This window comes from Pararge aegeria, chromosome 16 (assembly GCF_905163445.1).
Source record: "Pararge aegeria chromosome 16, ilParAegt1.1, whole genome shotgun sequence".
In the NCBI taxonomy this organism is placed as follows: domain Eukaryota; kingdom Metazoa; phylum Arthropoda; class Insecta; order Lepidoptera; family Nymphalidae; genus Pararge; species Pararge aegeria.
Genome location: NC_053195.1, coordinates 9,882,818 through 9,908,565, shown reverse-complemented (window position 1 = coordinate 9,908,565; position 25,748 = coordinate 9,882,818). Strand labels below are relative to the sequence as shown.

At 36.6% G+C, this 25,748-nt stretch overlaps 1 protein-coding gene across 1 annotated transcript; it reads right to left on the bottom strand.

The window, feature by feature from the left end:
• Positions 1-504: 504 nt before the first annotated feature.
• Positions 505-24,884, bottom strand: LOC120630463 (dipeptidase 1-like). The gene is made up of 2 exons (XM_039899704.1): positions 24,729-24,884; positions 505-2,102 (listed from the first exon to the last, which is right to left on the bottom strand). The coding sequence occupies exons 1-2, from the start codon at positions 24,882-24,884 to the stop codon at positions 759-761; spliced, it is 1,500 nt and encodes a 499-aa protein (XP_039755638.1). The 3' UTR covers positions 505-758.
• Between the last annotated feature and the right edge of the window lie 864 nt (positions 24,885-25,748).

Sequence of the window (25,748 nt, the reverse complement as noted above, 5' to 3'; positions counted from 1 at the left end):
AGGCTGTGGATCGCCGAGCAAGGAATCTTATAGGATCTTATAGGATTCACCACTTTTGGCTAAACTCCAAAATCTTGATCATCGCCTTAAGGTAGCCAGTCTGTCGGTGTTTTATAGGATATACTTTGGAGAGTGTGCTCAGAAACTATTCGATCTCCTCCCCGCACCATTCTACCATCGCACTGCAAGGCACCGGGCGGGTTTTCACCCCTTTGTTGTTAATATCCCGAAACTCGCACGAAGCGATTTGCATCTTCTTTTCTTATACGCTTGGGCATAGTCATCTTCTAGGCAAGCGCGGCCACAATAACATTTTCCATATGCTGATGGAAAATGTTATTGTAGCCGCGGATAGGATGCTATACCTATCTAATGGGGTAAATTAAAATACACATTATAAATAAAGAATATTTATTTTTCTATAAACACATTCCTTTTTAATTTTTATAATCATTTTTATTAAATCTTGGCTCACATCATATAAATCGCGCGTCGCGTTGGGCTTTCGTCATCGAAGTCTTGTGCGTGGATGGAGAAGAGTTCAGCGGCTGGGCCGCGGGCTGCAAGCCGACGTCGAGACGAACTACCCAGCACGCGCGGCTCCTTAGCTAAACAATTTGTGCATCGAGGTCAGGTAAAGATTACTTTAATCTCTAAATCACATTTTGACACTAATATACATGTATAACTACGGTCAACAAATGTCAATATTGAGCAGTACGAGGAGGGCCGCGGAAGCGCGCGGCTCGCAGCCTGCGTCACGCGTGCTCATACACACACTCCCCGTGGCGCACGCCCGCAGTCTCCTCGCCAGGGAGAACCGCGGCGCGCCGCCATTGATCGCGCACGCGCTCAACGTGCTGCAGCACGCGCACCACATTCATACCAGCCAGCTTCCGCACGTCGTCATCGCTCCAGTCAGGGTCGCGCAGGAGCTCGGCCAGCAGATGTGGGTAGCGTGACACGTCTTCCAAACCCTCGGGCGGCGCATCAATGCCGTCATATCCCGCACCTAGTCCTACATGCTCTACTCCGGCTACTCTCCGGACGTGATTAATGTGCGCTACGACATCATCTACCGTCGCGCGCTCGCTGCACGAGACAAGTTTTGCGTAGAAATTAATCATCACTACACCTCCGTTTGCAGCGATCATACGCAAAAGCTCGTCTGGCACATTTCTAGAAGAATTACAAATTGCAGCGGCGCCCGAATGAGAAAATACTACAGGTGCCTGTGAGGTTTCTAGTGCGTCGCGCGCTGTCTCTTCTCCGGCATGAGAAAGATCAACGATCATTCCCAGACGATTCATTTCACGAATTACGGCGCGTCCGAACTCTGTGAGTCCACCTGAGGTGCCAGCGGCACGCGCCCATCGCGTATCACATGTATGAGTCACCGTAAGATAACGAGCACCGAGATTATAAAAAGCACGAAGAACCGCTAAAGAATCACCAAGGGCATGACCACCTTCCACTCCTATTAATGAAGCAATTCTTCCTTCACGATGCGCATCTAGCAGTTCTGTCGCATCGGTGACTAAAGCGAGATGTACAGCGTTCATATCTACTATTCTTTTTATGACATCCATCTGTTCGAGTGCCAACTGCACAGCGTCTTTATCGCGGGCACCACACGGTACGTATGCCGACCAAAACTGTGCGCCAACTTGACCGTCCTTTAGCCGCGGGATATCCGTGTGCGACCAGCGCGAACGGGCCCACGGCTCTAGTCCTTCCAAACCGGCACTTAAATTAAAATCTCCAATCTTGTTATGTAAAAACTTTCGAACATTCCATGCTAAGTCGTTGTGACCATCGACAAGCGGAGAATCGCGTAACATGCGCCGAATAGTAGACATCCGCTGTTCGGGTGTTGCGCGACCACCGCCACCGAGCGCAAGTGGCAGTGCAAGAGCGGCCCCAAGCGCGGCCAACACGACCAGCGCTGCCAGGGCAATTCGCCAACGCGGTCGCCGCGGCGTTGGCTTTTCGTCCGAGCTTCCTGATGCAGATGCCGATAGTGAATCCGGAGCCCATCGTCCGCATCTTTCCGCTACGTCTGGCAGTGAACCAGGAAAAGTCATGCCCTCCGGTACTGCCGCCTGCAATCAAAAAATAAAGAAACTTAAGATCTCGTGGTCGGCGAATCCAAAGTCTACGAAACTTTTTAAAAAGTTTTTTTTTACATTGTAAAAATATGATATTCTTATATAAAAGCATAGCTTTCCGCTACATTTGGTATGCGATTATACGATTTTTATGGTTCATTTCGATATTATAAAAATAGTATCAGATTTTTTCTGATTGTTGTCGTTTGAATGTTGAACTGAAGTTATATTTTTTGTTATAAACTAGTAGTTGCCCGTTTGAATATATAAAAATCCTATGTCAATCTCCAACCATGGGTGCCAAATTTCATGAATTGCCATTGTTTTAACGGTTGAGCCGAACAGAGGTAGCAAACAAATAAACTGACACACTTGAGCATTTGTATATATATATGTGTGTGCTATATGTACCTACTATAAAAACTAAAAGTACTTAAAGTAGGTAATATTACAAATATGTTATTACTAGAAGTACCTATTTTTACCTTTACTGTAAAATGTTCATATTTGAAACTGACGATGTTCTTACGTAACTGAGTCGAATAATGTCAATTCGAAAATGTAGGACACGATTTAAAAAAATCTTTCCTATATTTATCTCAAGAGCTTTTTACTTTTGTCCTATTAGTATATGCACATACCCGAAATCCTAAACTTATAACAATAGGTTTTTACAATTACAAAAAATATCGAATAGAAATAAAGATCATTTGTTCAAAAAAAGGAAGGAGCTGCGTCGCGTGCTGCGATACTGGCCTTTTTTCTACTTAACAAAGGGTAAATTGAAAAAAGGCCAACGTTTCGAAGTAGAGGCCACTCAGCTAGTGTAGATAATTATCTAGAAAAATTTGCCGAGTGTTCATCGCATAATATGGGCAGGGGTCCCGAGCTGAAACCTAAATAGTCTGTGACCCATTTACAGAGGGAACTGGCGTGCGGCCCGGCCTGTCTAGCCGAGATTTCACATCAACAGTATGCGCAATAACCAAATTGTGCATACCGTTGCCAGACGTCCCGCTTTTGCCGGGCTGTCCCGTTTTACAACACTCTCAGAACGCATCCCGCTAGCACCGTTGGCGAAACGCATAACATTGCCGAATACAAATCCAGAACAATAAAGTTTCATTTATTTTATACAAACCTAAATTTTTCCCTTTTTAAAATACACATTACACTAAAAAAAACAGGGTATTAACGTCCCACGCCTCCTTGACACCGCCGGCTGGTAGTGAGAATTCTTTATCAGAAAGTCTCAATGTTAAACAATTCCTTTCCCGACCTGGGAATCGCGACGAAATCTCGTGATCAGTAGTCGAACATGCTAATTACTGGACCAACAACGACACTAACAATTTAAGATTTATGTACGTGATACAATAATTGTGTAAATATTTGAAACATTATTAATAAACGTTGTACTTTGCTGGTGATTTAATATAGGTACAACGCTTTTTCTCTTTCTGTAATCACTTTTTTGACATTCAAAAGAAGAAGATAGCACATTGCGTATCTGTATCTAAAACCGCTTTACAACATTTTTAGTCAAGGGGTTGATGTATAAGTGAGGTTTTTAATAATACAGATACAAAATTTTTTGATCGTTCCTATTTTACATTATTTGTACCAAAAAGCGAAATGAAAGTCAAAACTGTGCAAAGCTGAACGAAAAAATATATCGTATACTTACCTACATACCTAATAATCGCAGGCGGACTGTGAGATCTTACGTTTTATTGGCAGGCAGTTCAGTAATATGTTTATTGCACAATTTAAAGTATCATATGTAGCGCATTTTTTTTTTTAATTTTATTTAAGAAATCGACAGCTAAATTCAACAGCTGTATCTAATATTCTATAGGTCAGCAAGGGCCATGATAATAATTCGCTGCGTGTTCAATTATGCAGGGGGCACACATAACATGGGCAGGGGGCTCGCAACTGGAACCTGAATAGCCTGTGACCCATTTACAGAGTGAACTGGCGCAAACACCACCGCTCCCCGGGATTTCACTTTAACCGAGTGCTCACTAAGCAAATTTCATCATGTTTATTGTTTTTGGAACAATAACGGTGATTTTATTTTACTTTTATTTTCTCGACATTATGATTTTGATTGTAGCACCATATGTTTGTTTATTTGTCTCTTTGGTCTTGTTGTTTATAATCTTAGTCCTGGATTCGATCCCTAAGCTGACTTAGGGATCGAATCCACGACTACAGACTACTATAATAACTGCTAGGTTATATGTTTCTGTTTTTTTATTTTCAATACCAGGTAGGATTTAGTTAATTTTATTTGTCCGCCTGCGTGCCTTGAATAACAAGTTCAGCAGTCGCTAGTTATTACCTCTATTAGCTGCAGCATGGTGGGTGGGATGATCTAAAATCACTTTTTCCAACGAGAGCTTCTCGTTCTACCCAGCTGCGTTACATTAATAGGCGGTATATAAATACTTTGTTTTATTGTAATGTCAAAAAATACACAAAGTATTATGTAAATGCAATATAAGGGCTAAAACACCTTCGATGAGCAAAACTCTTAGGTACCAGTAGACTGTAGAGGTACCTCGTGCATTTTACTGGAACGAATTAAAAAAAACCTGCAAGTGAGAGCCACGCTTGCATCGCAGATTCCATAACTTCAAAGGATTCGTATAAATATTTACATTTGATTAAGTATAATTATTCGACAGAATAAAACTCGCCGACAGTACCAAGCATTTAAAAACTGAAATTGAAACTACTTGTATTTAAAATGCTACTTTGAAACAATATTTTACAGCGCTTTCTATGCCGAAGAATTGTATCTAACTATAACATTTACCTACTTAGTTCATTACCTAAGGTATTTCACGTTTTCCCGTAAACGTCGGGAACTATTCGCTTGAATGCCTCTCTTAATAAATGTCTATATAAACAGAAAGAAGTTTCGGAGGGTGGTTTTCTTTGAAGACTAGGCCTGCGTCGGTTGTAATTACCAACACTAATTTGCTCGGACTTCACGGATTGTATTACAGACGTAATGTAACAACAAAATACCTATTTGTTCTTACATCACTTCAACATGTTTAAGAAGAGAATGAGTTTTATTACAGCTCTGATTAAGCCTTTAAGATAATATGGAGACCCTCTTTTTTTTACCTAAAAAAAAAAACCAGTTTTAGTTATTGGAGCTTACTTCATCCTACACTAGACGTGCTTCAATTCATTGTTAGGTATGTCTATTCAGTAGGTACCAGCCTGAAGTTAAGTAATTGACGTTGCCTTCCCTATGCCTCCGAGAGCACGTAAAGCCCTCGGTCCTGGTTATTATAGTCTTTAAGAGATAAATTTAAGAAAGCTTAAATTATGACGGTTCATCGATACATATTTGAAAATTAAATTTATGTACATAAAAATATAAAATTCAAAAAGATAGTGGACTGTAACATGTTGTTGTGGGTTCTACTTAGACCAGAGCGCGTTTTGAACCCTCCTTTAGTTTTAAGTTAACGAATGCAGTTATCACCATCACCTAACATTAGTGTTAACATGTTAAATCTATGAACGCTTCATAAGTGCCTGTGATAAATTAAAATTTTTGAATTTGAACTTATTACTAACATGTGATGATAATCGTTTGAGCCCACCTACACGTATTGGAGTTGTGTACTGGGTATATGCTCTTAAACCCCTATATGCTATGAGAAGAGGAGGTTTATATCGTTAATGGGCTGACTACTGTCTTTTGTCAAAAAAAAATCTTTTAAGAATAAAATATCACCTATACGACGGCTTGTGTGTTTTCCTAATTATCGTATGATTGTTGTTGATGTTGAGAAGATTCATTGGTGATGAATGATGATTTAATCTTTAGGTAAATATAAATTTACCCTTTTTCTTATAGGTACCTATTAGATTGAAACTAAGTTATTTTTAGTTTAACTTAATTGCCGTCTCGGATGACAAGGCTCCTTTTTCCCCAGATAGAAATGAAACTAGCGTTTTGGTAATATTTCCTTCGAATATTTATAATCTTAAATTTTGCAATGTAACTTTCGGAAAATTAATCGTAAAACGCAGGATTTAAATAAAAGGCCCACATATCTGTCTCCTACACTGCATACTCGCCATTAACATAAATATAGCTTACGTATCTCCTTCTCAAAGAGGGAATGACAAAAATCGGGTGCTACAAAATCTTAATCTTATTATTTATAAAACTCCACAAACTTTTCACTTAGCTCTAACAACTGAACATTGGCTTTGGCAGCTGTGAGAGAGCTTTTTTTACACTAAACTAATGCAAAGTGGGTAGCAGAATGTATGTCACCTTGGAGAATTAAGATAAGTAATATTTACGCGCAAAACTTGGAGGCTTGTTGCGGGAGAAGCAGGCCAACGGGAAAGTTTTGAAACACGACGAGGCGAACGAGCGGTGCGGGCGAGCCTGCATCGATTCCCTGCAAGCTCTAGACACCGGGCCCACTACTGCCTGCCCCCACGGCCGGCATAATGTTGCGTGAAATCTGCGCCCCCATTGTTACCTTACAGCTAGCCATCCTTCCGCACCGCTCCTTTATACAACAGACCTGGATGCTCCATGAACCGAACGGGGCTTAATGAATGCTATGCGTAATTGAAAACGATTTATTTACCTACTATCAAAAGCCAACGACTTCTTTTTGACCAAGTTAGTTGACTTGGGGACATTTACAATTTTCAAATAGACATAATTTTACACATGTAAAATATAAAGAAGAAAACTTTAGTTGATACACTCTCAGAAGAATTCTTATACCTACCACTATGTAATATTTTCATGTACAGCATGAAAATATTTGTGTTAATAATTCCATTCTATATATATCTTGGCAGGAACAAGTGTAAAATATCTGGTATAATGGATATCCGAGTACCAGCTATCTATTATTTTTATCGTTCGATTACAAATTTTATCCCCGCAACCCCTCACCTAGATAGCTGGTATTCGGATATCCATTATACCAGATATTTTACAGATGTCCCTACCAAGATATACATATTTATAATGGAATTATTAACACAAATATTTTCATGATGTACATGAAAATATTTCATAGTCTTCTTTATAGTTTACTTATGTGAAATTATGAAATGAAATTTTGGTAGCAATACATTATAAAACATATGATAGAAAAAATCATACCAAATTTTTTCTAGCTTTATTTTTAAGTTAAAAATCTAATTATGTAGACATAATTATCATTAGATAAATTGTTGGACGTAACAATACGCCCCAAAACATTTTAAATCAACAAACACGGGAGTCGAGCGGTGGCGTAAATAGGGAATGACGCTATAAAAAAGCGTCATTTCGTTTACAGTGACGGCTTATGGGTGGACTTTACTTCCAAGGAACGTCAACAGATGTTTCGCTGAGAAATACCTAATAATAAGTACACTTAGAAGGTTTGCCCCGATTAACATTGTAAAGGTTCCTTACAACGCTAATCGGGGCGAACCACTAGTTAATATTAAATTTTACCCACGAATAGCTCGTGAAGTATTCCAACCAGTCGTTAAGACCCCTTACCTATTGCCGAAAATGCTCTTTATGAAACAAAGGCGCTTCCGGCACCCCATAATATTTACAGCAGCACGTATTCATATTTCATCAGTCTGATGTCGAAGTTAACTTCAGATCTTTAATGATATTGGAATTTGAATCAAAGTGTATCATTAAAACTTAAAAAACGACAACTGAACTTTCCAATTATTAGTTGTCTTTTTTTAATTATTTTCAATAAACAGAGTTAAAAAGCTTTTTTGTTAATTCAGACGATCGTAAATTTCATAGTTTGTTAATGCTCAAAAATTTTTAAAATACTTTATTGACTGAAGGTTAAGGTTTTTTTTATAAACATAAACAAGATCAACTTACCTTTTATGAAATTGCTATTACTACAATGCATAATTGGTTAATTCTATCGATGTCCTTGGTGCTTTTCCTAAGATAGTATTTCTTTTAAATTGAATGTTAGTTGCATTATCTGTACAAATTACTTATCTTTTCTTATATCTCATATTCTCAAAAAGGAACCATTTCTTTACTAATATTACACCAAAGGCTGGTGCAATGATTGGCACGTCGTTTAAACTAATAGGTCATGTAAGCTTTGTCATTTCGTTAGTTGCTACATAATGAAGATGTCCCCAAGTTAACATTCTCCCGGTGCTTAGTGTTTGTGAATATTTTATGCGTTGAGTGTCGCAAGTTATGTTTGAACATTAACACAATTCAGAGTTTGTAGAGTAGGTACTCAACTATTAAATGTTAAGGTAGGTACTTTAAACTCTAACTAGACAGATAGACAGACTTTATTATTCATCAATTACCTAGGTATTCAGAAGAGGATGTCAAAGCCCAATTGCGGCAGCTGTAATAATTCGATTGGTATGCTATGATGACCTAAGTCAGTAACCTGATGGTGGGACATTGATCGTCCTAATTGCACCGTTACTTTTCCGTTGTGCCTCGGATAGTTGCAGAGTATACCACCACAACCTTAAGACGATACAGTAGCTAAAAAGAAAAAATAGTATTAGTGAGTGTTTATGTTAGTGTGCGGTCATCATTATCATCACTTCAATGATTGACTTCCACAGCTGGACATGGATTTTTGTAGGGAGTTCCAAAATCTACGGTCCAGGGCCACTTGTTTCCAGCGGTTCCCAGCGACTCGTTTGATACCAGCGCTAAATTTAACGGTGTGTGGTCACTATTCTAGCACCTTGGGACCCCAACGTCCAGCGGTTTTCCGAGCTATGTGCTCATTGTCACTTCAGCTTCGAAACTAGTTGAGTTATGTCGGTAACTCTAGTCTACTCTAACTTCTACGGATATGATCAATTTTATTTTATCACGTAGAGCTCTCTCCATCGCCCCCTGAGTGACTTTGTGCCTTCTTACGAGGCCCATAGTAAGCGACCATGCTTCAGATCTGTTAGTCATCACTGGCAACACGCATTGTTCTGACATTGGACTTCAGACATTGGACGAACTATGTCACGAAGTTTTCCGAAACTCCCATCCCAGTTGGATTCGGTAGTTCACGTTTTTCTCCAAATTGGACCTATCAAACAGCTCTTTGACTAACAAAGGCGCTTGCGGCCGTGTCCTGTCTACAATTTAGAGTGCAGAGTTCTCATTTACTGGCTGGAGCGGACAGCGGATGAGCGGCAGACATAATTTTAATCTCGTTTGTGCTCATATGTAGGCACACCTGTTTAAAAACCTCCTTGAAGGTCATTGAGCATCGTATTATGCCATTATGACCCTGAAGCACTTGGCGACCTGGGCGGCCTGCTAAGCTTCTGGAGTGAGCTCGGCTGGCTGGAGTGACCCAGCGGGGAGCCGTACCAGCGGTACTAAGTACAACGGTACCGATACCATCATCGGTAAACCAAAGTTGAGTGCCATACTTATTCGCCGTTAATATAGTTGTTCCAACCCAAAAGCTTAAAAACGTCCTTAAAAACAGCAGGTTAACAGCTTCGGGGAGATAAGATCTCCCTGCCACACTTTTCGCTGCAATTAGATCGACCACATAGCCTGGTCGTGTATACGGTCTGATATGGTGGGGTTTTCATACAAATACTTAAACACTTAGATGTACCAGTAGTCAATTCGACATCTTTGCAGTGACCCTAACAGATGTTCCCATCGAATTTAAATTCCCAAAGGCTTTCTCATAGTTTACATTAAATGAAGTTCAGTTCCTTCAGTCTGCTAGACAACCTGCCGCCGGAAACCGGCTTGATTTGGAGGCCATGTGCTGTACGTTGCGATTATTATTCAGCCTGTGGGCTACAATACTCGCTAATCTTACATCTGCAGATAGGAGGCTCAAAGCCGTATATACAAAAATATGAAATCCCGACGGTAACGGATACTTCAATTCATTCGGTATAAATAATGCACAATGATATGTATCGATTAGAAATCATAAGAGCGGGGACAATGTAGCAGTAATTGTGCACGCGACGATATGATGCAGCAGCCTATATTTAGACCTCGGTTGTTACTTATTAATTAAAGCCAGGAGCTGGTGGCAGAGTTTTCAAACATAAAGTGGTTCATATGGCAAAAGTTGAATGTAGTTGAGTTTTGGTTTTAAGAACCACTCAAGTCAACTTCTGGCATAGTACTCGCTTTATCGCTGCGATATTCATAAAGAAATTGAAGTGTCTATCGGGGATTCCAAAAAAAATACCGTGTTAAGTTCCATAACAAATTGCACGACAGCAAAACGAAAAAAAAACCATTATATTAAGAAACTAGCGGACCCTCGCGACTTCGTCCGCGTATGAGTCAATCGAGAAGCTAGAATAACTGTGATGCTAACATCATAATGATAGTTGCTAGCTATGTACCTACGATTATTTTACGTGGTATACTGAGTTGTCATTATTTTAGTTGATACATGTATACATACATCCACCCTCACAAACTTTCGCATTTATAATATTAAGTAGTATGGTACGCATGTATTCGATCGTTGTCCATATGCCTTGCTACTTGCTGTTGTTTGTGAAGAGTTATATCCTTTATCTACGACAATATTTATCAATTCGACACTACATGTTTTATACTATACACTTTAAAATAAAAAAAAAAATATTAAAAACGGTCAAATTTAACAGAGCTATGAAGTAAAATTGATAAGATTTTTCATCCCGTTTCCCGGAGGAAACTTATTGCTTATCGGGATAAGAGGTATCTGGCATAAACTAAAGGTAGCTACCACTATACAAAATTTTAGTTAAGTTAAGTTTTAGTTTAATTCAAACCAGTTCAGTAGTTTTCACGTGATGCCCGGACAGACCGATAGACAGACAGACAGACAGACAGACAGACAGACAGACAGACAGACAGACAGACAGACTGACAGACAGACAGACAGACAGATAGACAGACAGACAGACAGACAAAAATTAAAATAAAAATCTGTTTTGGACTCAGTGTCGATTATAAAGCATCCCGTGATCAAAATTTTCAAAATATATTAAATGTACAGACATCTTCCAGTTACAGTTTTATTATAAGTTAGATTGCATGTTCGATTCTCTTTAAAATCTAATAAGGGTAACAAAATAGCCCTACTAAAATAATGTAGTTCCAAACTTCTGTATGGGATACTCTTTGATGTCTGTTGGATAGCAAATGGGCTTATCCAGCAACAATAAAAGTAAAACAAATGGAATCTACTTTGATTTGTGTACGTAGGTGTTGTTACTGTTTGGTAACAAATCTTGAAAAGGTTGAATTGCATTACAAATTTATGCTCAGTTTCTTTCGACTTACAGTAATTTATCACAGATCTACCCAAAGGACTAGTTCTTTTCACCTTAGCGTACTTTCCAAGTTCGAAAAAAAGAACGATTTCAAATTTTTGATTCGATTCGATTTAAAACTAGAAAAAATTTCTGTCTGTCTATTTTGTTTACAAGAGTTCCCTACCACATAATGAGATTATGGATTATGCAAGATCACCTTGTTTTCCGTCTTTTTTTTGCACATGTATATTATTATGCCAAGGCCTTATTTTAAACGAATATCTACTACCTTTTGTTACCTGTTGTGGGGTTTGTTAACATCATAAGTCATAATGATGATAAGACAAGTGACTAGTTAAAGAAGTTTTCAATTTTAGAAATTGGCACGAATCTTTTATTTAAATTATTCACAGTTAAAATTCATTCATTAAAATTATTATTTTTAAACCTCATTCGGAATTATTAAGAGACTAACGTATGCTCGCGTTTAATTTGATACAGTTTTGTGGAGTGGCCGTAAAATAAAAGTTTTGAGTTTAAAATATTCACGCTCGGAAAATTGATTGTCCGATTTCGTGTTATTGCGTTTATCAAGATGAAAATTCATTTATTTCAAGTAGGCCTTTTTTTAAGCATTTCGGAATTGTCGAGCCAGACCGTTTGTATTGACTTCACCACTAGTTCAAAAAACGGGTTCTACGGGAAGATCTGTTTGGTGTGGAGTATAAAGATTGAAGAAATTGTAAATAACACCGTACAGATTGTCCTGACGTTTTCACGGATTACAGCAAATTAAGCTTGATATTCAATATGGCAAGCATTATTGCAAAAATGTACATTTTATTAGTATGAAACACCTTCAGCCCCTCGTCGCACTTCACTGCATTTTTTGTATCAAATAATAATAGTTGTAATCATTTATTTGTACGACATCAAGATTCAAGGTTAAGTTAGTAAACAATACAGTCAGTTTAGAGGCCTTTCTACTAAATTAATAGTGTGCAAATGGTTCTCTGCTCAAAATAGAGAAATTAATTTTAAATAGGTAAAAAATAAAAAACCAACCTCAATTAAATGTCAAATTAAATAAAAAATAAATAAAAATAAATTAATAATGGTAATATATTAATTATTAACCAACCAATGAAAAGATCTATTATCAACATTATAATAAATATTCCTTACAATATTAGTAGCAATTTACGAGAAGCATTTTACTCAACTTTTTCATAATCATACTTTGATTTGTGTATTGAAATCGGTTGTTAGTTTAGTAGGTATATATTTTGAAGTCATACCGCAAGCAAATTTCATGTATTTACTATAGCACCGTTCTACAGTACAGAGCTTGTTGGGATATCTATCAGATTTATATGTATGAAATTCACAATAATTTCGTTTGAAATTATTTGGATATCTTTTAACAAAGAGATATGTATGTAACATATCTCTTATATACAAAGATGACAGTGGGAGAATACTTATTTCATAAAAAGTGTTTTACAACGTTCTAACGGTAGGACCGTTAGAACGTTGCAAATAGCCCGTATGCATATCTATTGTAGACGCAATGCCCTAATAATCTAAAAAAAAAAAATAATGGAGTTTCCCAACAGTAGCAAGCCCAGCAATTAAAGCCACATTTATTGATACCGTCTTGACTAAACGTCTTAACGCATAAATAAATTTGTCTTATTATATAATTACATAATTAATGTGCGCTTTGTCATGAATTATTCCAAAAAATTTTAAAGCGTCAACTTCATTAACTTTCGTATCCTATTTATTGTTCATTGGCAGAGTTTAAGCGTTACAGTAACTAAATTGTATAATTTTTTATGCTTAAATTTATTTTTAAGTCATTATTGCTAATCCAATTAATTTTATTTTCTAAAGCGTAATTGTCAGCGGTGATAGGGGTCGACTTCACTTTCCGGGGGCAGAGTTCGAATCGCAGCAAGCAACTCTAACTCTAAAGTTCTGTGGGGGCCTTAAGCTCTTCTCATTGTGGGAGGAGACCCGTGCCGGGTAGGTAATGGGTTCATATGATGATGATGAAGAAGTTTTAAAAAAAGGTAAATAAATAAATGATAGTTAAAAACACAATAAAATTACCTATTGGAGAGGTTAAAATATTTCAGAGGTATAGGTATGTAAGTATGTAAAGCATATTTAGGTGACCGATTTTTTAAAGTAGGTCATCTTTAAAATTAGATGGCAACTCCCCTTAATGAGGCATACGGGCTTTTAGCATCTGACAAAGATAGCGTAAATCAATTTTGTGTTATTTTTTTAATATTAACTACGATCAGCAAAATATTGCTCTAATCTGTAAATAATCTAATCTGTGTCTTATTATTTAAGTTATATTGTTTTTTTAGGATTTCGTTATCATAATAGTAAAAAAAACTAACCCTTATGTGCAACTTTGTCCGTGTCTCACAATTCTAGACACAAGCATATCGCATGAAATTTTGAATGTTTAGATACATAATGCTTATTCAATTTTAATTTGCAAACTGAGTTTAGTTACGTAATGTTACAGTATTATAGGATCGTGTACTCATACATATAAACACTAAATATAACACTCAACCTCAGTGACGCCCAGTGCACACCGCACGATCGAACTTCAAAGATTTAATACGAACTTATTTTAATTTCTCAATATCTCCTAAATTATGCATCTGAATAACATGCTGTAACATAAACATAAGATTCTAGTGTTTATAAAAAAAAATTTTTTTTACTTTAAAAGCATACTTAGTTTTTTTTCATTTGTATTGGGTTTTTCCCGCCAAACAGCTTTGGTAAGTTCGACTTTGCTCTATAACCCTCTCTGCTATGAGAAAGGAAGCATGTGCCGCAGAAAAGTGGGAGCAGTGGGACGTTACTACACTAATGGTGATAGAAATGGCACGGTTTTTAATACTTTTATTTTATTCAGTTGAAGAATACGAAAAACACCTTTAAAGCTTAATCAACCCGCAATGTAGCTACGCGAGAGGGACATGCTCTTTATCCGTCGTTCTCAGTGTAACATTAATAAGGATGATACAATTTTGGATTCTAACAAAGAATAATAAATGTGATGATAATATGAATCACATTTATTATTCTTTACGGTTTTTAACCCTTCTTTCACTCCTATCGTTGTATAAAATAGCCTACTTTAATATTAATTCACCGCGATTTTAATAATTCCTAGTCTTATGTGTGCATAAAATATTAAATCTCACGAGTTGTGACACTTGACACATTCTATTGTTGTATGCACGCATGACATACTACTTCAAACGATATGTTAGAATGTTTTTTTTTTTAAATGTAGGTAGCTACATTTTGCAACCCAAAAAACGAGTGTAATGTTTTTAGTATTCACGTTGATTTTTTTGACGTGAAAACGTCTTATAATTCGATGGAGCCGGCTGCATGAAAGCAAGATATGTCAAGAAAAAACATGACATATGCGGCGTTACCTCGCTCTGAGGCGTTCCATTCAAGGCAAGACAAAGAGGCACAGTCGGCCTCCGCGTTCGACATCTGTCTTTCTCTTACTTGAATGAGCGATGCGTCCGCGTGGACAGCTTCTATACAATAATACATTTACATGTTTATAAACAATTGACACCACATTCACTTTCACTTGCACTTCATCAGTGAAAAGTGAATGTGGTGTCAATTGTTTATAGCAACGATAATATCTATCAAACAAATAAAATTAAAATTTTCTTTTGAAAAATGCAACCATTCCATCAGTATTTTCTTACGACGATGTCAAGTTCAACTATCATCAGTAAGCCGACTTTACAGACAACCAATTTTTTATTGTACTTATTGAACCAAGCAGATGACCCACCTAATTGTTATGGTACGCATATAAACATAGCTTTACTTCCCTAGGAACACGTCCTATAAAATGCCGCCCTGTGTCCATCAACCTGAGGCTGTGATGTTAAACCTCGTGTGCCTATAATTACCCCGCGACCACGCCCTACAGACCGGAAACAGACCGATTTTTTAAATATTATATTTGTATGCCTGCTGAGATAATAGTTTAATTAAAGTGTAACCTAAATAGATATGAATTTTGGTTATGTAACAATGAGAGCAGAAAGAACGAGAAGACACTTGTTTCAGCAAAACTTCTATATCTATTTAAGTTGGATACCTACTATATTATTCTAACAAAAGAAGACATTGCGATATTCTGATTCACGAGTCTCAACAATTACAGCGTAAAATACAATACGAAAAAGCTTCTTGGCCTATATTTATTGAACTCGAGATTAAAAATCATAATAATGTTTCATATTCAAAGACACAATGTGAATAGAAATTTATACTGCTTTTATTCTGCTCGGCTGGTGTTTTTCTTTATTGTGTCATCCCGCTATGCAATATGTAGAACATACTATTATCGGCTACAAAAACGTCATTGATTACAGGGTAAGATTCATCATCATTATCATTCTCAGTGCCTATATACGCCCACTAATTCCCGACTAGGCTTCCTCTCTTATACTCGTATTAGAGAGGGAATAAGCTCAGCCAGTTGGCGGGTTTTGTCAGATGACGATAACCGGGACTGACGGTTTAACGTGATCTCCAAGGCACGTACTTGCCCAATTCTAATTCACGTACTTCTCCCCGATCCTGGAATCGAACTTAAGAAATCAAAACAGGTAATCTGTAGTTGTAGCCGTATTCGTATGGGTCAATAGTCAGTAGCGTAACAACCGTAGGGCTTAACAGAACCGGCCTTAGATCCAAGCTTAGCAATTTTTATCTTGATGGTAACCATTCACCCCGGACATAAATTTAAACTGCATAAAACACATTGTTTTGTATTTTTATTTTAAAGCTTTTTTTGCATTTTCACTTTTTTTTTAAGTTAAAGCTGGAAATTACATCTTACCCATCACCGCGGTTCAATAAAGTACACGGTTCTTCTCTCAGAATGAGAAGGGTTTAGACCGTAATTCACCAAGCTGGTCAACTGCAGATTGGTAGACTTCACACACCTTTGATAACATTATAAAGAACTTGTCCGTTAGAGCATGGTACGCACATGTAGGGCATCGAAATCTATCCTACCGGATGTGAGGCCCAAGCCTAACAACTTTATTACTTCATATACATACCTACTATATTTATATCTATACTTATAATAATACTGTAACTGGAAGATTTCTGTACATTTAATATATTTTAATCGTTTGACTGGGGGGAGGCTTTAAAATTGATACTGAGTCCACAACAGATTTTTATTTAATTTTTGTCTGTCTGTCCGGGCATCGAGTGAAAACTACTGAACGGATTTAAATACAATTTGGTATAGAGGTAGCTGATATTCCTGGTCAACATATAGGATAGGTACTTTTTATCCCGATAAATAATAAGTTTCCTCCGGATAATGGGAAGAAAATTTATATCAATTTTACTTCATAGCTCCGTAAAATTTGAACCGATTTTAAGAATTCTTATTTTATATGAAAGTGTATACTATGTAGCATGCATTGTCTAATTTTATATGCGTTTATGTCTGTGTGTCTGTTGTGTGGTGACATTCCTATCATGATAATAATCCTTATCCATATGAATAGTTTTGTAATTAAAATTGATTATGTTTCTGCAAATTGCTCTTAAAATTATTCCAAATTGGATTGTTTAGAAGTTACTTTGGGTATAGAAGAAATACTAAAAGCAAGAAAAATTCCGAGGGTCGCCCGGCCGCGTATTATATATTTTGAAAATAATAAAACTGGGCCGGTAGGCAGCGCTGCAATTAGGTTCTTGGTTTTTTTAAGATATTAAAACCGAAAATAACCGATTTGATGCAGATTAAGTTGCGCAGGTTAGTTATTACTTAATATAATCTCGTGTATCATATGTGTATATTCATAATATTAACTTATTAGGAATTCAAGATTCACTCGACGTTTTTCTTTTGTAAAACCGTGTTTCGTGATAGTTAAATATACTATATTATGAACATACAAAAATTGCTCGGTAAAATATATTATACATAGGTAAGTTTACTTATACGTACAATAAAGTAACTTAATAAAAATATAGCAGGGCAGTGATCCAGATATTATTTTAGAGTGGTAATAACATTTTGCAGACCTGTTTTTCATAGGATCGTTAGCTATTATGATATTACCCTTAAGGATTCCATTAGAAGGCAGGTAATTTAACATAATAGTGTTATTATTTCAAAACGAGTAGGCTTAGGTATGTTAGCCGGGAAAAACAACATCAGTAACTCTTCATCATTATAATACAGTTATCGATTATCAACAAGTTTTATGTAGATACTGCTTATAGCCGATACCAACAATATTGCACAAAAAAGCTGATATTTGATGTTAAAAACGTTAATTTTTTTATTGCCTAAAATAATAATCAGTAAGCCCTATGAGGGCTTACTGATTATTATGTTGACCAGGAATATCAGCTACAACTCTACCAAATTTTATTTGAATCCGTTCAGTTGCAGACCGGCAGGCAGACAGAAAAAATTAAATAAAAATCTGTTTTGGACTCAGTATTGATTATAAAGCGTCCGGACGAAAATATATTAAATGTACCGAAATCTTTCAGTTACAGATTTATTATAAGGGTAGATTTTGCATTAGCAAAATTTTCGAATATGTATTGGTTATGCACCGCTATTGTTTGACTTCTTCCAATTTATCTCTGAATGTCTTTATATGTCGTAATTACAGCCTTCTTCTGCAGTACGAAAATGGAATCAATATCAGCAACATTACTCCAATAATAAATAGCTTTGAAATAATGCTGTGAAAGAAACTAAAATATAACAGCCATGCAGTTTCTATATCGGTTAGGGTAAGAGAGAAACATTAAGACGATTTTTTTGAAATATAATATACCTATTTATTTAGTTAAAGAGGTTGCCAACCTCTGAAAGGACCACCACTAGACGAAAGAAGATTATTATCACGAAACCAAAATTCAGAGAGTTCCGTGTCGTTCTACGCAATTTTTTTTTGAATTTATTATCTTCGTGATTAGTTTCGGGCATTATTTATATTAAAATACGAAATAGACTTTTTATTAACTTTAGAATAGAATTATGACTATTTCAACAATCAAGAACTCTATTCGAAAATAAAAGAAAATCTAATATTATTTAAGTATATTAACTCTGTACGCGTAATTATAGATTATGTAGAGCACACAAAACTACATTTTTTTTAATCTGAATATCAAACTACCTATAGCTACACAAACGCTTAAATAATATTTATTCAAGATAATGTTCATTCAATAAAAACATTTTAATTAGAACAACGCGGTACAAGTATACTGTTGATCTTAGAATCAGTAAAACTTTTTATCAGAATAACTTTGTTCATTCTATTGCAAAGAAGAAACTCGATTTATTTAACTGTTATCCGTGAAAGTTTTTATCATGCCGGTAGACAATGATGTATCTATATCTACTTTACTCTCCCCATTTCCATTGCAAAAAACCTTTAGAGGCAAAATAATGCAGATGGAAGTGCCATGCCGTGCCTTCCATAAGTCGAGTTGTTAGAATTCGTTTTGGACTATTATTATTACAATAAGCAATTCTATTATAGTAATAATGTAAGCAAGAAAACAAGAATTTCTCTAAAACCTCGCGAAAACACGCCTTTTTTTCGGTTTAGCTGTGCAAGCTGAGCCTAGGTAAGCATCAAAAAATAACAATGTGTAACGTTAAGCAAACAACAGCAAGAAATAATATTAATTCACTAGGTTCCTTTATTTATTGAATTTCATAAATTTTCGCTTTATCGTTGGGCAAATAGTCAGTGGCGTGCATACAGGTTATGTATGCAGATGATATAAAATGAAAAAAAAATCTGGTAAGCCCGTTAATTAACGATACAAACGACGAAAGTCTAAGGAGATCCTAGGCATACATCAACCGTTTACTTAATAAATCACACAAGTGTTAGTGAAACGTTTTTTTCTAAAGCCATCGCCTAAATCTTTGAGTTTCTCTCTATTCGTCCTTTATTTTCCTAACTGTGTAGTGGTGTACAAATAAAGAGTTTAAATATATAATGAAATAAATCATTAGGTTTTCGATTTAGGCCGTTTCGACTTCAGGTTAAGTGATAGCGGGCATAAGTTTCTTAGGGACGGCAGCTATTTTGTGACCACGGTGACCTTAAAAAATGACTTTCCTTGAGCGAATAAATGTGATGAGCATTTCAATTACCAAATGGAAAAAAACAGTTACCGATAATCAGAACCCATAGTAGATTACGGCTGGTCTAGAGAAATTTAGTTTGCCTATGCAAATGCTTACGCAAACTAATAAGGAAAATGTTTCTAAGGCTAAATGGTTCAAAAAAAATTATTGCTTTATTTACTACAGACGGTGAACATATTATATGTAACTTATGACTACTTCCCTACGACAGAATGGTTTAAATGCAATAGACGCTACGTAAAAGAAAATCAACAAATGTATATTCGAATTTTTAGCAACTATATTAGACCTAGCCATTTAAAGAGCGTACAACGTGTAACACCGCTGCCAGCATTTATGTCACCTTACCTCGTTGCATTTGTTTATGGTGATGTTTTTGGCATGCAATTTATTTACCATTTATATACGATACTGACATGTTGAATTAAACAACATAGTTGAAAACTTATGAAGCGACTCTGTCGGTGTTATTTTAAAAAGGTACTACTAAAATTACCTATGCAAATGAAATCATGTCGTACTAAATTGTTTCTAAAAACGAACTCTAAAATTGGTTTTTTTTCAGTTACACTAAGCTCCGGAGTTTTAATACCTATTATATTAGTACCTACCTATTATACCTAAATACATAACAAACAACAATACAGTTTATTAGTATAATTAATAAAGTTGTCGTAGACAATAATCTCATCCATCCAATCAAGTATAGTTAAATCTAATAAAACGTAGTTACCATAGTAAGTAATACCGAGTGATGTATTAATTACGTTTTATTAAACTTATATCCTTATGCTTAACAAATTCTATGTTAAAGTTACTTGGGAACAATCTGCTCCATGTTCATCAGAGAAACGGTGATTTAAAAGAGCAACTGTTTTAATATCTTTCCGGCTTCTTCTAGGTAGAACGTGCCTTCCGAACCGATCTTAGAGCTAATACAAACAGTATGATGTACGCTTAAGGAATCCATTTCCGGAACAAGAAAATTAATTACCCTGGTGTTTTTTTCACAATTCAAAAACTGTGGTTTTAACTTTTAATGATATTAAATAACTGTCAAACGTATAAATGATAGCATTTGCATTTCATCTATGCACTTTAAAAATTCTGATCAGATTCTCCCGTTATTGTTCTTTTTATAATAACAAACAGACTCGACTCATGGTTGTATTTATCGAACTTTTTATGAAATGAAGACATGAAGACATGAAGACAGATTACAAAAATATATAAAAGTTCGCTTAAGAAATCCTAAGGTACAAAAAAATAATAAGATTTAAAAAAGTATTCAAACGGGTAAATATCACGATAATACCAGTTATATGAATCGTGATCCCGTCGTGACCACTATACCTATACCACCACATAACTTTTACCCTTTAAGCTAAACGGTGTCGGTTATTTCACTAACGATAAATTACTTGGGAACTTTATTAAGTAATCGAATTGCAAGCATTCAATCATCAAGGCCATATGTGTAGCTCCCTATATAATCAAGTAGCGGGCTAACCTGTAAGGGGTATGGCAGTTATACTTAACTCACAACCCTTATTTACCGTAAACGATACAAAAGCTTGGGTCTGAAATTATTATTGCTCTAACCAGGTTCGTTGGTCAGATCAAATCCGCACTGCTCTCGACACCAAAGTGCATACTGCTTTAAACGTAGCTCAAAGCCGATTCAAATGGCACAAAATCGTCCAAAAGGTTGTAAGTGGAAGGCGACACGACACTCAGCAATAAGGAACAGGACGTAGAGAGAGAGAACCAAGTTAATCTTCTTATAATTTTAAATTACAATGTGAGATGCTGATAACAAAAAGAACTACTATCCCACAATCTTCTTAGACAAGGGCGCGTTTGGAACTCTCGTAGCTTTAGTTGTAAGTTTACAAATATGGTTTTAATGTACGCATCAAAGGTGCCATCTATGGGAACACTCGAGAAAAGATATTTTTGACTTTGACTTTTAATATTTACATGGTGACTAGCCACAGCCAAAGACACCAGAAAACTTTGGTGTCCCGTTTGTTAAATTGAATACTTACAATAGGAACGCTGTCGAGTTAATTGAAGTTGTGTTTATCTTGCTGAAAGCTATCTAACTGATTTGGAGAAAATATTGTAGTTTGAAATGTTCAAATTGAATTTGTGAATGTTTTCTATCCAAGAAACTTTTACATCATGTTATGGATTAGCTGTTATTTTATCTGTGTAGAACCTATATTTTCTGGTTCCATAGGACATATTAGGATTTCTAAATTTCTACAATTTCAGGTCCCAATTTTAAGCTTATCTACTTTGATTATATTTATTTGGAATGCAATATTTCTCGATAAGAATATCTTCCAGTTTAAAAAAAAATAATAATTTGATGGCGTTCTTTTTTCTATCAATCCTACACCAAAATATTTTTTTGCAAATAATTTATTATTAATATATGATTAAATATTGCTTCTCAATGTTATGATTTAGCCCTAGAACAAGACCAGGATGATAAAAAGAATCTACTCCTATAAATTGCCAAATAACTAAACTAAATTACAACAAGTCTCAAAGGAGTGGTTGTATTTTCATATGTGATAGGACAATATTTTTTCCTGCAAATTTTCTAACAACAATCAAATTTCACATCACAATCACAATTCTTGGCATTTAGAAGGACTTAGGAAATTATAAAAATATAAGCAATGTGCATCTCTTGTTTCAAACGTGTCTCATTGTAATATGGACCTTTGAAAATGTAGATCGAAACTGCAACGTTTCCTACTAGATGACGATGTGAAAGGCATATACTAATTTCGGCATCGACGGTAGGAGAGCCTTAGCTTAATTGGTGAAAGCGCTCAGGTCGCGATTGCCCGAGAGTCGCAGGTTCAAATCCTGTCAGTTCCGAAATTTTTTATATGCATTTTAAATTTATAAAATTGACTTAGGAGACATCTGTAAAGTAATATTTCTGTTAAGTAACTACCATACAGAAACAGACGTTAGTCAAAAATACAGGGCTCTTTCATTAAAACGCTGCTCGAATCATGTACAATTTCCAAATTAGCGTAAAATAAAAATAATCCAGAGCCTTTTGGTCTCGGAAAAGTAAACTACAGGCTACAATTTTCTACGGCTGTAGAAGAAATTCGACTACGTCGACTGGATTCCAACTAAGGACACGGTTGCGTGTGTAAATAAATAATAGATTGATTGTATTGTTCTCGAATCGAGACTCACGTTCACATCAGATTTAGATTTCTCCCATTCAACTGTTACTGAATATTTTAGCTTAAAAGATCCCTGTGTACCATTTTATTTGAGGTATTTAAAAAGTTAACGTACCAAACAGTCTATTATGATTATAGACATGGTTTAAAAGATCTTATTAGATATTCGTTTATTTATTTAAACTTTTATAATTGAAATAATACCCGTATAAATATATCAGTGTGTTTATGTTAATTTTGAAGCCTTAAAAATGTATACATGAAATTTATTTGTTCGATTCCCGGACTTTGAAAAAAATTTATAGGAAGCGTTGTTATCATGAAGCGGTGTTAGCCCAGTGGGTAGGACTTTGAATTCACTTTCGGGTGGCCGTGTTTGATTCCCAGCACGCACCACTTACTTTTCTTAGTTATGCGCGTTTTAAGCAATTAAAATTTGTAAAGGAAAAACATCGTGAGGAAACCTGCATGCATGAGAGTTCGCCATAATGTTTTCAAAGGTATGTGAAGTCCTTGTGGAAGTAGACCAGATAGGAGGTGCGATATGATGTTGAAGATGATGGATTTATCATATCAAGAAACTCTGTCCGGAATGACGAAATTGGCACAGACCATGCTTGGACCGGACTCGGTATTCGAAAACGACTCCGCGATTTCGAGCACGTAAATCTTATACGAAGCGTATTTCGTTTCCACTTCCCAGATATTATAACTATAACGTGAAACAATTTTTTCACTACAAGTTAGACTATGCCTTGACCTTGACTGCAATTGACACTTGGTGGTAGGTGATGATGCAGTCTAAGATGGTAACGGGCTAACATGTTAGGGGGTATATGAAATCTCCACCGCTAATTGGTTTCTTAGCAACATCGTACCAGAACGCTATATCGCATGGCGGCACGGCTTTGCCGGATAAATAGCCAAGCCCGCCAACTGCTCCTATGCTCTACATTTCTCTCTCTCTCTCCCTATGATAGGTTGATGATTATGATGTCTTTTATAAAATGTAATTGTATTCTCTCAACAATGAGTAATAATCCGATTACGTATTTTTTACCATAAGAGATACGTTTACGATCTTTTCAAGAACGACCTCCTTTATGTAAAATTTCAACATTCTCGTCAAATCAGGTCAACAAGAAGTAATGAAATAAGACATAGTTATAGATAGAATAGGTTTGTATGTATACCTGTTTTATTCATATAAATTAAGTGTCTCCCTTGACGGGGTTTCAACAATGTTATGGGGATGGCGAATTTATTTTATTTTCGTCCATTCCTAATTGGTATTTCCAATTCAAATTACTTGATTTACATTTTTATTTACTTTTGACTTAAACTAACAATATATAATATAAACATTCACCATGAAACTAATACTGCAAAAGAAATATCACTCCGCAAGCAGATGAATATGTATACGGATGTTGAGAAATATGACTCATTCATCTATCCAAGTCCTTAACCTAGTGGGGAATTTGTACATCTCTGTAAGAATTTTATTGCATTTGAAATTTTATTCCCATTATAATTGAAAGCGTTGCGGTAACAACGAGGCAAAATTGGATATTTTATGAATGTAGTAGTAATATCTAATATCTAAATAATATTGTTATGGACCACTTCCTATTTTGACAAACTCATAAACAAACTAAAATAAAAGAAACTAGGACTTAAAACATACAATTGGCTGGAATATCATAACAAAAATTTAATATCACTTACACACAAATACACGACATTGTCGCGACATTCATGATACAACAACACAACTCTATGACATGTGAGCACTACAAACAGAGCAGCGTGGAGGCCCCTATCGGGCCACGATAGCATGCGGGTATAAGGGCGCGAATATTCGACACGTACGTGGGCGTGCGGAGACGTGATAGCCCGGCATAGGCAGGCGTGAGCCGGTGCCACCTGGTAGTCCATGTAGTTTCCGTAGCCCATGTGGTCGCAGGTGCACGCGCAGCTCTCGATGTGCCTCCGGAGCTCGAGTTCGATCTCCCAGGGCGGCTCCATGAGCGCGAGCAGGCGGGCGGGCGCGCGCCGCGGCGTGCCCGCGCCTCCGCGCGCTGCTACTGCGGCCGGGGGCCGTGCGCGGGCCGCACCTGCGCGGAGCCACCTGCCGCCCCGCCCCCCGCACGGCTCGCCTCACCATGCAGCTCGGCTCAACGCAACGGAGCGCCGGCGGCGGCGCGGAGCTCTCGGCGGGCCCGGGACGCTGCGGCCGTAGAGCGAACGGCCGCGGCGGGCACAGCTGACAGCGGGTCGACGGCGCGCATAGCGGAGCGGCCGGCTGCCGGCAGGGTAATGCCGCGACCGCGAGCCCAGCCGAGTGCCCGGGCGGCCCGGCCGCGCCGGCGCCCCGAGCTCCACGTGCCAGCCTGCTCCCGCCCACCGTCCCGGCCTCGCGCCCTGCATCGCCGACCACCGGACAAATCTTACGGATGCACAATCCTCAACTTCAATTTACGCTTCGCAGGTAGATAACTACATTGTGTAAAACAAAAAGGAAAGATCTTATTTTGAGATATTGTTTGTTATAGGAATTCATTTCATTCATTGTAAACATTCATGCTTTTGTCAAAAATTCTTATTCTAATAATTATAAAACTATCTACATTGTGTAAAACAAAAAGGAAAGATCTTATTTTGAGATATTGTTTCTTATAGGAATTCATTTCAGTCATTGTAAACATTAATGCTTTTGTCAAACATCTTATTCTAATAAGTAAATATGTTAAATAAATAAGTAAATATGTAAGTATCTATGTTATTTTTTTTTTTTGTTTTTTTACTGCACTATTCTTTCGCTAGATCATGCTACTACTGTATATTACCACTAAGCTACAAGAATATCCAGTTTTAGGTTGATCGCAGATT